Source organism: Athene cunicularia, assembly GCF_003259725.1.
Source record: "Athene cunicularia isolate RWA chromosome 1 unlocalized genomic scaffold, athCun1 chr1_part1, whole genome shotgun sequence".
Classification (NCBI taxonomy): Eukaryota; Metazoa; Chordata; class Aves; order Strigiformes; family Strigidae; genus Athene; species Athene cunicularia.
Genome location: NW_020799091.1, coordinates 115,921,924 through 115,935,461, shown reverse-complemented (window position 1 = coordinate 115,935,461; position 13,538 = coordinate 115,921,924). Strand labels below are relative to the sequence as shown.

General features: G+C 35.8%; 1 protein-coding gene across 1 annotated transcript in view; it reads left to right on the top strand.

The window, feature by feature from the left end:
* Nucleotides 1–12,867, top strand: part of NECTIN3 (nectin cell adhesion molecule 3) — a 41,419-nt gene extending 28,552 nt beyond the window's left edge. Inside the window, exons 7-8 of the mRNA XM_026853128.1 lie at nt 9,265–9,327; nt 9,855–12,867. Of these exons, the coding sequence (XP_026708929.1) occupies nt 9,265–9,327; nt 9,855–10,031 (240 nt within the window). The 3' untranslated portion in view covers nt 10,032–12,867. The remainder of the gene's footprint in view (nt 1–9,264; nt 9,328–9,854) is intronic.
* Nucleotides 12,868–13,538: the final 671 nt, after the last annotated feature.

Genomic DNA, 13,538 nt, shown 5'->3' with positions numbered 1-13,538 from the left:
GAGATCCCTGCTACTTTAGTAGCAGCCTGATGATTATAACATGAAGGTATAAAACATTTAGTTGGCAACAAGCATAATAGGCTTTTGTCCTGTGATTTTGGAGCTGGTATAGTACATAAGATGATACAAAAGAAACAATGCTTTTCTGTGCCTAGCTTGGGCATCTTGGGCTAACTATGCAATAACTCTTCTGTTACTACAGTACTCAACAAATGCAATATTGATGAATCACACTTCTGTTAATACATTCCTATGCCTCAAGTATTATGGTAAAAGATTATAATTGCTTATAGAATCAGATGTGAACTACTGTGTTATTTGTGCATCTGTAGTGCTGCTAGATGGCAAAATGATAACAAAAGGGAATACAATTATTTATGCTTTATAGGGCTACTCATAAAGTGTATGCTGTACTGTTTTCCTCTCTGTGGAACTCTGCTGTCTTTGAATTCTTTCTTGATACTGCTTACTGTGGCTTCTGTTAGTGAATGCTTAAGAACTAAGAAAAGCTGAAGCTGACTGTAGACTTTGCTGAACATAAAATAAAATGTTTCATCTAAACTTATTTTGTAAATAAAGACCCTAAACAGACTAAACCAAGTATTTTTTTCCCTCAAGCTGGATAAATACAGTTTTAAGTTGTTTTGGGAAGGGAGGAGAGAGATCTCACTCTTTTTCAGGCTAGATGTTAACTATGCTTTATTTTTTTTAAAAAAGGGATGTTGGCATAACATTGTTAGTGTACCTGTTCCTTTTCTCTTCTGTGGAACTCCAGAACTGAAAAGAACTGGAGCTGGAGACTGACTGTTCCTAGCTGATACAACCTATAATCAACATGTAGTCTTTGTTATGCTTGAGGCAAGGGCTTCTGCTTTATCTAATAGAAATAAGTGTCAAAATACCAGCTTTAGCCAAGAAGTGATTGGTTACACTGTTTTGGCATAATAAGCCAATACTTGAACATCTGTAAAGAGATAAAAGCAAGTTAGCAGCCTGTCACTGTGTCTTGTCCTGTTTAACTAAAAGTCTGTACTAGCTACATAATTTATGTTCCAAATGCTGTTTGAACTGAATTGTCTAGTCACAAATGAGAAGCATGCTGGTGAGCCTCTCTAGATAGTTCAGGCGTTACGCTAAAAGAGATCTGGTTACGCTAAAAAAGAACTGTAGGTGAAGTGTCACTGCATTGTCAACAGCAGTAGGTGATCAAATTCAGTCTGAGCAGAAATGGTAGACTACATGAAGGTGCAAAGTAAAGTTACTGCATACTCACGATAACTGAGGGTTGAAAGTGAATTGATACAATTTAAGCTGATTCTGGGAAGTTGTTATATGTAATGTGCAAATTTTTCAATCATCTTTCTGGTTATTGTTCAAATCGTGCACTGTAGCTTTTTTGGGATCTTGTTAAGTATTCCAAATGCAACTGTATGAGCTTAAATTCTCCTTTTTGTATCCCAGTAGTCAGTATTTAACTAGATTTTATCCATCTCGGGGTATATGGATGTTGGTATTAAAATGGATGTTGGAGATATTTGATAATACTGGGTAGCCAATGTCTTTCACAGTTTCTCCTTCAGATGTGGAAGCTTTAAGTATCCATTAGCATTTACATGGTAATAATAATAAGCTGCATGTATGTAAGTATACCGTATAATTGAGAACTCAGAATAGTTTCTCTGTGATGGTATTTGCAGATACCAATTTATGTAATATTCATTCACTTGAGAATTGAGAAGAAATGGTTCACTTATGGCCCTAAAAATGTGAGGCAAGAGTCCAAAACATGGGAATATTAGGTGGAATGAAGGAAAAATGGTTGTGTAAATAGCTTTATTTACTGCGAAGACTGTAGGTTCATCTTTAATTTTTTTTAGCAACAAAGCTACTGCTTTTGTCTGGGTGGCTTTTTAATAATTGTTGTCACAGAAATATGATTCTGTTACTCAGAACTCTTTTTTTTTTTTTTTTTTTTTTTTTTTTTGCATGTAGTGTGAAAGAGCCTGAAGGTTATGTCCTTAGCAAGAGAGGGATCTCTGCTTGGCAACTGAGTTTTGGGGTGCATCAAGAGGAAGTTGAGCAACAGAATTCCAGTAGCTTAGAGGAATTTCTCAGTTGCATATATGAAAGGAGTGGGAGAGGGGGCACTAATGCAGGCAGTCCTTTGAATTATTAGAGTTTCACTATATTGCAAAGAATATATCGTAAAGAAGCAAAACTTACTTGCCTAGAAACGTGACTGAGATGAACAATAAAGGTAAGTCTAGCTTGACAAGTGTTTCTGAAGGCAAGAGGAGAAAATGCTGTTCTGTATGATGCAATACATAAATGTTCAGTTTTTGAAATGTTCAGAAATTAATACGGCTTTTTTTGTAGCAATGGAAATAAAAGTAGAGAAGGGAAATTTAGCCCCACAGGTAATTCTGTCTGTGAGAAGACTGACTTAAGACTTGTAAGAATACCTCAAAAACTTAGCCAGGCAACCCTGTCAAATGCTAAAGCTGTGTAATGATAATATTTGTATTCCTGTTCAAAACAGGAAAGAAGATAGTGAGATTGTATTAGCACAGTTAAAAGCATGTAAAACCATTTACTGAATGATGATATTTTTGGATCAAATTTGAAAAGATATCCCACATTACTTTTAAACCTAGCATAATATTGATTCATTTATAGATTATGGCACTCTTGCAGTCTTCTAGTTTTTTCCTAATAGTCTTAATACAGGTGGGAATGTCTCTTCCTTGATGAAAAGAGAAGCATTATTGTTATAATTTGTGTTAGACTGAAAAGTTGTTTAGGCAAACAAGATTGAATGGAAGGAAGCACAAAATGTGCACAGATAAACTCATCTATTTTGATAAAGGATCTTACAGTAGGAAAAAAAAACCACAACACATTAACCAGAAAGGGACTACAATGAGGCACAAGTTTTTTATTAGTGGACTCTTTTGTAATGGGATTTTGAAATTGGAAATGATGAGAAAATGTAAGATGAAGATGTTGGTGAGATAATTGGTTTAGGCTTTCAAAGACCTGTTTGAGGAGGAGCATGTTTAGAGTAAAACTCAACGCTTTTATGAAACTGCAAAATGTAAAGGTAAGACAATGAAAACTGTTGTAAGTATCAAAGCACAAAACCCCATAATATACTGTGCCCTCCTGCATAGAAGCACTGTAGCTCGGCACCAATTTCTTTGACAGAACCTAATGATTTTGGTTCTGTCACTTGTTCCATGACAGTAAAAGATACAACTTTCTCTAGTAAAGGTGTTGTGTTTTCATGCCTTGTGAGAGATGAGTTCCCTTGTCTCTGGTTTTAACTGAGTAAATGAGCCCACTGGGACTTCTTTCTCTGGTGTGCAGTGTTCATCTAAATCATGTCTAAATCTGTTGTTGGTAAAAAATCTTGAGCAGGCAGATTTATTTTTTTTTTTTTTGCTTATGGACCATTAGCTGTTGGTGATGATGTGGGGGTTCTTGTTCCCCACGTGTGTTTCACCTTCTTGTGTGGTGAATTCACGCTCTTAACTCGGGTATGAAAGAGCAGTGTCTTATTATAGTAAGTGGTAAATCACATATTCTCAGATTTGGTCTGCAGATTTCATTCTAGGACTTGAGAAGCAAAAGCGATATGACTAAGGGTGGGGGGAAAAAAACAAATAAGCCTGTGAAGACAATGGAAAATAAGTGCTGGAGGAGTGGAAAAAGTAGAAAACATAAGATTTTTTTTTTTTTAACTCATTTTGCAATGCATGTGCAGGTCATGTTAAAAGTTAAACTCAGAATTGCTTCAGAACTTGAACTAAACAAATGTGGAAATATAAAAAGTTAAGGGGAGGAGGAGAAAGGAATGAAAGATTAGTGAGATTGAGTTCTTTATGAAAATGTTTTTGAAGGTACAAACATGAGTGTATGACCACTGCAAATGTTATCTACCTCTATGAATACTTGATGGGGGTGGGGATGGTGGCGGTTCTGCTGCAAGACCAGCAAATTAGCTACTGTACTGCTACTGCTGTGAGGCTGTTGGGAAAAGTAGGAATCACAAAGCAGACCCAAATATGCAAATGTGTAAAAGCTATTGCTTTAGCCTGTTGTTCCCCATACTGTCAGCTAAGTGTGGCATAGCGAGAAGAACTTAATTAGAATTGGTGATGATACCATAGTAAGATGTATCCTAAATCTTAATTCTCAGGTACTATTACTGCTTGGTGTGAGTAAAATTGGCCATTCTTTAACTCAGGCATTTGGTGATTAACTGCATGTTTGGAAATAGCCCATTTCACTAACAAAGTTACTCCACCATAATGGTGATAAAGTTTTTGAAAAGGGAGGTTTCAAAGCTTCTGTGTGAAGTAACTGACACTATAATCAATATAGTTCTGTCTAATCTAAAAATTATGGTGTTACAACTTTTTGTAAGTAAACTACTGCTCATGTAGAATAACATTTATAGTTAAACTGATTTTTAGAAACAAAATTATTACACAAAATTTATGCTAGTATGTCTGAAATGGAATATTGATGTGTCACTAGTATGGTTCCATAGGTCTGAAAGTTGCTTGAGGTTATGAAGGGATTAAGTGAGTTTACTGGTGGAATTTAACACGTGTGGTGATCAATCATTTGCCGATTTATTCTGTGGTGGGACTCTGAGGGTATGTTTCCACTCAGTGTGAATAGGAATTTTTTTGTTACATGGGAAATCCATAGGGATAAAACATATATGAGTATGTTAAATGTCAGCTTTTTAACTGGACAAGGTAAGAAACACCTTACTAGACTCAAAGCAAACAGGGATTAAAGTGTTATTTCTGAAATGATTTAATGTATTGGCTCTTGATAATATGATAAATGTACCACATCATCTACTACAGTATTAATGCAATACACTCAGACCTCTGTTTACATTGAAGACTTAACCAGTAGGGGTTTTCAGATGTTGTATCTAATGTTCAAGAAAATATTATTTGCATTTGTCTTGAATGAGACTTTAAATTATTACTTAAACTTTTTTGCTACTGAACGGGAAGCGGAGAAAATTCCTAGTTTGTAATGTCTCACTTGTATGAAAGTCTAGAATGGACAACTAGTTATAGTTGTTCTTCCATTTTCTCCCCATAGTGTCATTAGTCACTAGTATAACTGTAAAAATATTGAGTTTACACTTTTTTTTAGTAAAGTGTTACTTCTCGAAAAGGTTTAAACAGAAAGTGATTGGATCAAAACTGGCCCTCTGACAGTAAGCTGACTCAATTTTATAAAGGTTTTCTACTCATGAGGAAGTGTGTTTAGTTGTACTAAATCTTCCCTGGAAAAAAATACCTTTATTTGCAGAGATGCAAATGTGTAGCTGCAGTACAGATTTTCTTTTTTAAAACTAAGGTTAAGAAGAAAATTAAAATGCAAGATTTAGATACTCTTCTACCACTTTTGATACAGTTTAAAACTTAACAAAGAACTGAGTTCCTTGGGATTTGAAAATACGTATTCAGATGTGCTCTCTAACATGTGCAGTGTATTTATTAGATGGAGTACAGGAAAAGGGTAAGGAAGCATTTCTGCCTGAAATGGGTAGAACTTTGTGTCCTAGATATAATCATATTAGAGGTAAGTATATAAACATACACAAAATGACCAGTTACGTTCCAATTAATGGTTTTACAAATAAGTTAATTGAGTTCTAGTTTAGCTGTTTGGTCTCTTTGGGAGGTTCTTGTATTGCCTGTCCTCTTGAGGATACGGTGTTCTGCTCTTGTTTTGTGCTTTGGTTGTTTTGTTTAGGGGAAGATGAGTGAGACAGCTCCAAGCCTGGGCTCTTTTGCTTTGTCCAGATTCTAACTTATTTTGCGTGCTCAAGATGTGTATATAAGCTGACCAGTGCTGCAACTACTAATTGTATGGAAATATTCAGCAACTTAATGTATGTGGGCAGGTGTTGAAAATTATGACCCATTTGACTTTAGTGAAGAAAAGATCACATCCAACTGTTCTTAGTCTGAGTAGGTTAATTACAAACTGTATGCTGTTTGTATTCTGTTCTAATATGAGCCCCATTCCAGAAATGAGCTCTTGATGTGATGGTTAGCCTTGTTCAATGATTTTTCTTCATGCTGTTGCTCTTAATGCAGTGCAACTGCCCTCTCTTTTTGGAGATAATTACAGGTACCATATGTTCATCTGCTCTTTGTCTTCCATTTTGTCATGTAATCTTATAACTCTTAAGACTGTTCTGCTTCTCCATAAAGCTTCGCCTTTCAAGTCATCACTCTGACATCTCATACCAGTGACTGCATAACCTCAAGGTACATGTTTGTTCCTTTGGCTATGCCTGAGCCTGTTGTCTTCAGTTACTCTAATGTTATTTCAGCTTTTTGCCTACTTGGTCACCTTGAGGTTGCTGATGGCAAAGCAATGGTGAAGTTGTGAAATTGGCTAATGACAGACTGAACCTAAAACAAGCAGTATTAAGGTGCAGAGTTGTCTGTTTTCTGAATAAATGTGATACCTAGTAATTGAAGGCACCCTATGCTTGATCCAGATATACTTAGTTTTATGTTACTGTGAAGAAAACTACTTTTACTTAACCTTCTTTACACAGCATAAGCAGGAGAATTACTAATTTTCTAGGAGCTGAGCTATCTTTTCCGAAACAATCCCGGAGGTTGGTAGAGGGTTGATTCTTTAAGAAAGAAGATGACTGAGGGAGGAGAATGGATTGGAGGTCTTGAGCTTTACAGAGTAAGCTCCAGGTTAGTGGGGGAAACTGCTTAGTTGAGAAATGCTGCTAGTGGATCATGAGTCAAGCAGTAAAAGTCACAAGATACTGGTAGGGAGCAAAATCTAGATGCCTTTTGGATCAGTGTGGTAAATTACTTAGACAAGCATCTATTCTTCCAGCAGCTGCTGAATTTAGCAATAGTCTGTCTTTTGAGGTTGGACCAAATTTCCACTTTAAGCACTGAAAATATCAGAAGGTGTGCAGGGCACTTTAACAGTGTTTATCATGATTGGTACATGAGTAATGACTTAAGTGAAGGACCGTTATGAAGAACAGAAAGATACTCGCTCTCCTTCAGCTAAGACCAAGATTTTTGTGTTGGGTATTCGGAAAGCTTGCTAATAGAAGAACAGAGAAGATAATAGACTGCCTGGGAAAATTATTTGTGGTCCAAGCCACTTTTGAATAGTATCTCCAAACACTGCTCAGGCAAGGCATAGGTATGGGTGATTCTCCTTCAACAAAACACCTGGATCAATTCTGGCAGAAGTTCCTTTCTGCCATATTCTTCTAGCTCACTTCCAAGAGCACAGTAAGTGTGCTGATTTATATGCCAGTAGTGCTGGTTTTTTAACAATAGAATGTACCAACAAATAATACTTCCTCTATATGTGCATGTTAACCATACATTGTCAAGCTGCATGTAGCTCATTTTTCTTCAGGCATGTACAATGAGCAAGGCTTCCATCTGGTATTATTTCTTAAAAGTTAGATGATTTCAGCCTAGCTGGTTGTGAAACATTTGTGTACTTGAATATTGGTTTAGTTGCCATCAAGTAAAGTATATACTAAATAAGCCACAGCTATGGCCTCCTTAAAACACCGAGAGTACTAATATTAACCAAGTGTCTCAGAAGTGACAAGATAAAGAAACTTTCTAATATATTTTTGTCTAGAAGTGGTATGTCTTCACTCTTTAACCCATACATATTCTAATGGACAGGAGTAGTATCTGTGTTATGTACATCTTTTATACTTGTAATTGATAATGCATTTGTTCTTTCAAATTGAGGGTGCTTCTGTCAGGCCAAAGCATAGTCCCACTGGTGGGAATGTTGGTGTTCACGGTGTGTATTTAGGCTCAACTCATTAGCTCATAAAGCTGTCACAGAGCCCCTCTATGTACAGGAACAGTTTTGTTAGGATATGTATAGGAAAGGTATAGGTAGGGCAGAGAGCAACGACTGCTATCTGAGAACCTCTGGTTTTATTACAGAGTTTCTGGGAGACCCCATGAAGAGGTAAGTGAGAGAGACCTAAGATGCTTTGATCACTAGATCACTGTCAGCTCTAAGGCCTTTTTGTTACCATAGTGGCGATGTGGTGCTATTAAGTTTTGAAACTCAATGTTAAGCAGTCTGTAAAACTGTGTTGATCTTGCTGGTGGGATTGTTCTTTGAGAATCAACAAAGGGTGAATAACTGCAAAAGAAAGTGACTTTCTAAGGCTATTTTTTTAAGCAGGAGAGTGAATCAGGCATCAGGACCTCACAGGATGGTAAATTGGGGCTTTTTTCCTATTCTAGCATAGACAATGTTCTAAAGGGCTAATGGGCTTAAGGAATCAAGCAATGGTCTCCTGTTCAAATTGCAGAACTTTCTACTGTATATGGCTATGTTTTTATTGGCAAGACATATTGAACAGTAGGAGCAGACCCATAGTTGACTTTGAGATGTAGTGTGTTCATGCATTGCATGTTTGGGGGGATTTTGCTTCCTGTTACCTCTTGTCCTGTGAATAGAATGCTAATAATTCCTGGTTTATATCTAGCTATTGGGCCTTACTAGACTTCTGAAACAATATTTTGGAGAGTTATAATTTGAGAAACAGGTTTAGTAAAAGTTAGTGGTAAAATATCTAGGCAGTGTGAACTGTCAGTTGGAAAATTAGCAAAATAAACTTCTGTAGACAAGTTATAAATGGTGAGCATAATTTTACTGAAAAGCATTTCCTTTGTTTTGTGTAGTCTCATTAGATGTTTTTGAATTTTCAGTAGGAAGTACTTTGTTTAATTTTATCAAATTAAGAAACAGAAACACTCCCTTTGCTCTTGGTAGTGTACAATTAAATTCATTTTCAGCTAAATACTTTTGATCAATATCAGACTCGGCATTTATCCATGTGCTTGTGCAAACTTTATACTGTAAAAGTGATTTTTGGATTTTACGTTGTTTTAAACCTGTGGCTTATCTAAAATCAATGTCATGTTAAAATAAAGGGCTTTAATCTTTCTCAGACATGCTTATGATTAAATGAAAAAGTCAAAATTAAATACGTGTAAATAAGACTTCCTAAATTGACAAGAGCATCTTTTTTTTTCTGCCAGAGATTAGCTTGTAAGAAGTATTCTAAATAGTAGTCAGTTCAGACACTTCTCAAGGCAGAGTGTGTTTTGTGATGGCTAGCATTTTTGTATAAACCAAACCTATTCTGCAGTGCTGAATTTTGACTTGTTACCACTGTAACTTTTCTTCTTTCAGAAAGAACATTTTGCTTTGCAAAACCAGTACAGAGAGACAGATGCTGGAAACTTGCAACACATGGTAAATAGTATGGCTTGAATTCCTTGGTTTCATCTTGTTCCTTAAAATAAGCTTATAAGTATGTTCTTCATGAAGGGCAAAGCATTTGTCCATCATAGTCAGTAGCCATTGAATGTGTGAGTTTGCTATCCATGAAGTGGAAAGAGTCAATCTCATTTTAATATCCTGTATGTCCTAGATAGTTTTGAGGATTAATTTATATACATAAAGACTAGAACTTTGAAGTTGTAGTTGAATAAAATAGCAAAGCACAGGAGTGCTGACAGACTTTGTAATTTGTGTTTTGCTTTCTAGATTTCTTCAGCCTTAAAATCTAACTTCTTTTGAAACAAAAGTATGAGCTTAACTCTGAGTAGCTTCTACCACTTCCGTCATACGTCTGTCAGTGATGAGAAGTTCATGTTTCTTGATTCATAGGGCTGTTTTGGAAATCATTCACCTTTTATTTTGCTTAAAGCTTTGACAAGAATAGGAATTGCAGGTCTATACATGAACTATGAAACTGATTACTAATTGTATGTATTTAGAAATTTGTGAATGGAAGGCAACTTGCTTGTGAGGCTGAAGAGCCACAGGAACAAGAAGGTCTTCAGGATATGTATCCTGTTTATCAGCAAACATACTACAAAAATTGGAGCAGCAGATACCCGCAAAACTCAGGACCTGGAAGAGTCTACATCAATCCAAGGGAGCATTATGTATGATTCTATACCCACATGTCTTAACTTTAAGATATGAGGGTTTTAATACCTATTGACTCTATGACCCCTATGTCTTACTGGATTTCATCTCTAAAATATTTTGGTTTTTTTCCTGTTGGAAGAAATTGCATGGAGATTTTTATATAGGTAAACCCTATGGAATTTAAGGCTCTACTTGCTTTCTTTCTAGCCTTTACTATGTATTTGTTCTTGTAGTAATAGCAACCTGCCAAAAGAGTTTAGCTTTATTAACCTTCATAGTCATGAGATGTATAAATTAGACGAATTGGTCGACACATGGCCAAAGGTCATGTCAGCTGTTTCCCTGATTATTTCTGCAAGCATTCTCACTGAATGAATATTTTACAGTAACCTTCCCTATGTAAAAGTGAGCAAGAGTAGATATGAGCATGACAGTTGAATCCCTGGTGACATAAACAGTCTCGGGCTGATAGTAATTTTTTTTCATCTTAGAAAACTTGGGATAAATACCACTTTGACTGGCTTTAGCTATTGATTTCTTAACTAGCTCTACCTCTCAGTCAAATGAGCAACGAGACTACCTCTCAAATACTGACTTGCTGTTTCATAACCTATGTTGTGTGTTTTCCCCCCCTTGTTGAAAGTGAAGCAATTTCCTTACACTGGAAACTTTGTTTTATATTGATCCTGGATGTCAGTTGATGTACTTGGTGGTTGTAGTTTCACAACTGGGAAACTTAGTTGCAGGAAGTAGATGACTAGACAGTCAAAACTTCCTGAAAGCGTCTTATGTGTAGCTTCATCTTACTACAAGTTGCTATTTAGCTATTTTTCCAAGTATGACTCCCATGTTAAATCTTGCAGTGTTTGTTCTTGCTTGGTAATAAATACATTTCATGTTTTTTGGTTTCTTCTCATTTTGCAGTTATACTGCCTATGATGTGTTCTTACGTCTTAGCAAGAAAAGGAAAGCTTCAGTAGACTTAAGGTGGTTTTCAGCACTGTCGTTTAATCTTAACCAGTAATGTGAAGTAACTGGAGAATGTTCTGATATTAGCAGTCCTAACAGTATTCCTCATGAAATTTTGAGTGTGTAATGGCTGGAAAATGTGCTCAAGATATTTTAGAAAAATAAGTTTTTTCTCTGGAGTAAAAAAATAAATATTTAGTGACTAAAAAAATTTTTATATAATGTAGTAGTGCTGAAATGAGCTCACAGGACAATCTTAAAATATTTTAAAACATCAGGAAATAAGATTAAAATTTGCTGGAGGAACTTAAACCACTTCAGTGTATTCCATACACCCAAGTACAGAACAGTGGTTTTCAGTTAGATGACCTGAAGACAAAATGTTGAGGAGGGAGGTCTGTGTCATACTGAACTAGCTATTTTTACAGAATTAAACATTACTTCTGCAATATTAGTGTTTTCTCTGCAGATGATTGGATTTTTCAGAGGGAAGTGTTGTAGTTGTAGAAGCAGTAGAATTGTAAGCTAAAGTGTGCCGCAGGCAGGATGCTGTTATAAAACCTGTATTCAACCTGCATTCATCTCCACCATGGGTAAAGTTAATGAGATTTCTTTCCACAATAGGGTTAGATAAATATTTCTTATTTGCTATAGGTAGCAGATAGAAGATTCTGGCTTAGGTGCCCATGTTATGGACACTGTACAAGTAGACATTAACTGTTCTCTTACTAAGCAGTTTTGTTATATGGTGTGGATGAAGTTGACAGCTGAAGCAATGGCAGAGAAAAAGGTTGGAGAGAACCTGTTCCTATGGAGCTTTCTTTGAACTACTGTCAACTTGCTTTTCTCTTGGAGACTGAGCATGTTCATGTCAATTGAGCAACTGTTTTCAACTTTAAAACCTCCTGCTGTATTTGAGATCTAAGGAAGGGATTGTGTGCCCCAAAGATAAGATGTATTGTCCAGTAATGTCAGTTTAAGCACCTACCTCTTTCCACAAGACTTGCTTCAACTGTCTTTATATCACTGCAGCTCCAAAACACATATATTACCAGAACATGAAAAGAAAACTGTTGGCCAAATGTTTAAAAAAAAAAAATAAAATGACAGAACATCAAGATGAACTACACTGCTTGAGATAATTTGACCAATATCACCGAGCAAAATTGCATGCAAAAAATATTTGGGTGTACATTATAGATTGGTTCAAAATGGTGTTATTGTGATAATGCTTCCACTACATTCATTAGTACAATGCGATACTGATCAGGTGATCATTTCAGTTTCTATTATGTTGGCAGATGATGTAAAAAACCAATTGTTTTGGGTTCAGGCCTTGTCTACTTTTTTATTCTTACTTGCAGATACATTTTTGTTTGAAGAGTTTAAACTTTGGGGCAAGGAAGGAGGAAGGAAGAATGCTATCAACAAAGCTGTAATTGCTTTTTTGAATTTCTGAAAATAGCTTAAGAAGAAAAATGTAGTCTAACTACATTCCTCAAGTTATATATCAATAAACTATAGAAAGCTTGAATTGCAAACTATTAATCAGCACATAGTTTGCCCTAAAGTCATTAGGGAAATATGTTATTGTAGTTATTGACAGTGAGAAATGGGATTTTTGTAATCTGTTCAGGGATGTTTAGTGCTAGGTTTTTGAAGTTTTACTTGTCTTGCATGTGGCTGGATTTTGGGGGAGGGGATTTGGCTTAGAATGCTCCAAAGAGAACAGAGAAATGTCTGGGGATTAGGATTTCCTACAGAAAGGAGTATGCATATAAAAGTAAGTTTGATCTGCTTTTTTAAGATGTAGAAAATGTTGGGTTGTTTTTTTTTTTTATTTTTGTACATCTTCAAATGTTTGTATTTGTATATTGGTTTAAATAAAAACATACAAAATAAACTTTTCACCTGTTCTTTAGATTTAAGATTGCTTAAGGTATGGAAAATATGTCCACTTCCTTGATGATATGTTTCTTCCTCTCTGGTTGTATATGCAAAGCATGTGGTTTTTCCTAACAGTACCACTTTTGAATATCTGTGGTGTTAGATGCTGAAATGAAATGAGATGTCCTTTCAACACTTGTTTTATTTAAGAGGGGGCATGTAATACTTTGTGAAAATCCAGCATGTATGTAAACTGAACACTCAATTGAGGGGACAGGAGTAATTCACATTTCTAGCTTTGATAAGTATACTTGTACTCTGCTCAAGTATATTTAAATTCTACAAGCTAGTCTGATTATAGAAAATGTAAATTTATTTGTATGTCCAAAATATTTGTGGATGTAATACAATAAAAATCTAAGAAAATGTACTAACTGAAAGGGAAACACTTAACAGGAGGTTATTACAGGCCTACTGCATTGGGTATCCAGCTTGAGGAAAGCCCAATAAAAAGGTGTGATAATTCATGGAAGAGTGGAGAGACAGTTTTCACCTTCAGAGTTCTTTACTTTAGTTGCTTTCTGGCAGTGTAACTGCCCTTTCCTTCTCTGAGTGATACAGATTTGGGTGCAGAATGCTGTACTGTTTTATAGGTAAGTGCTCAAAATACA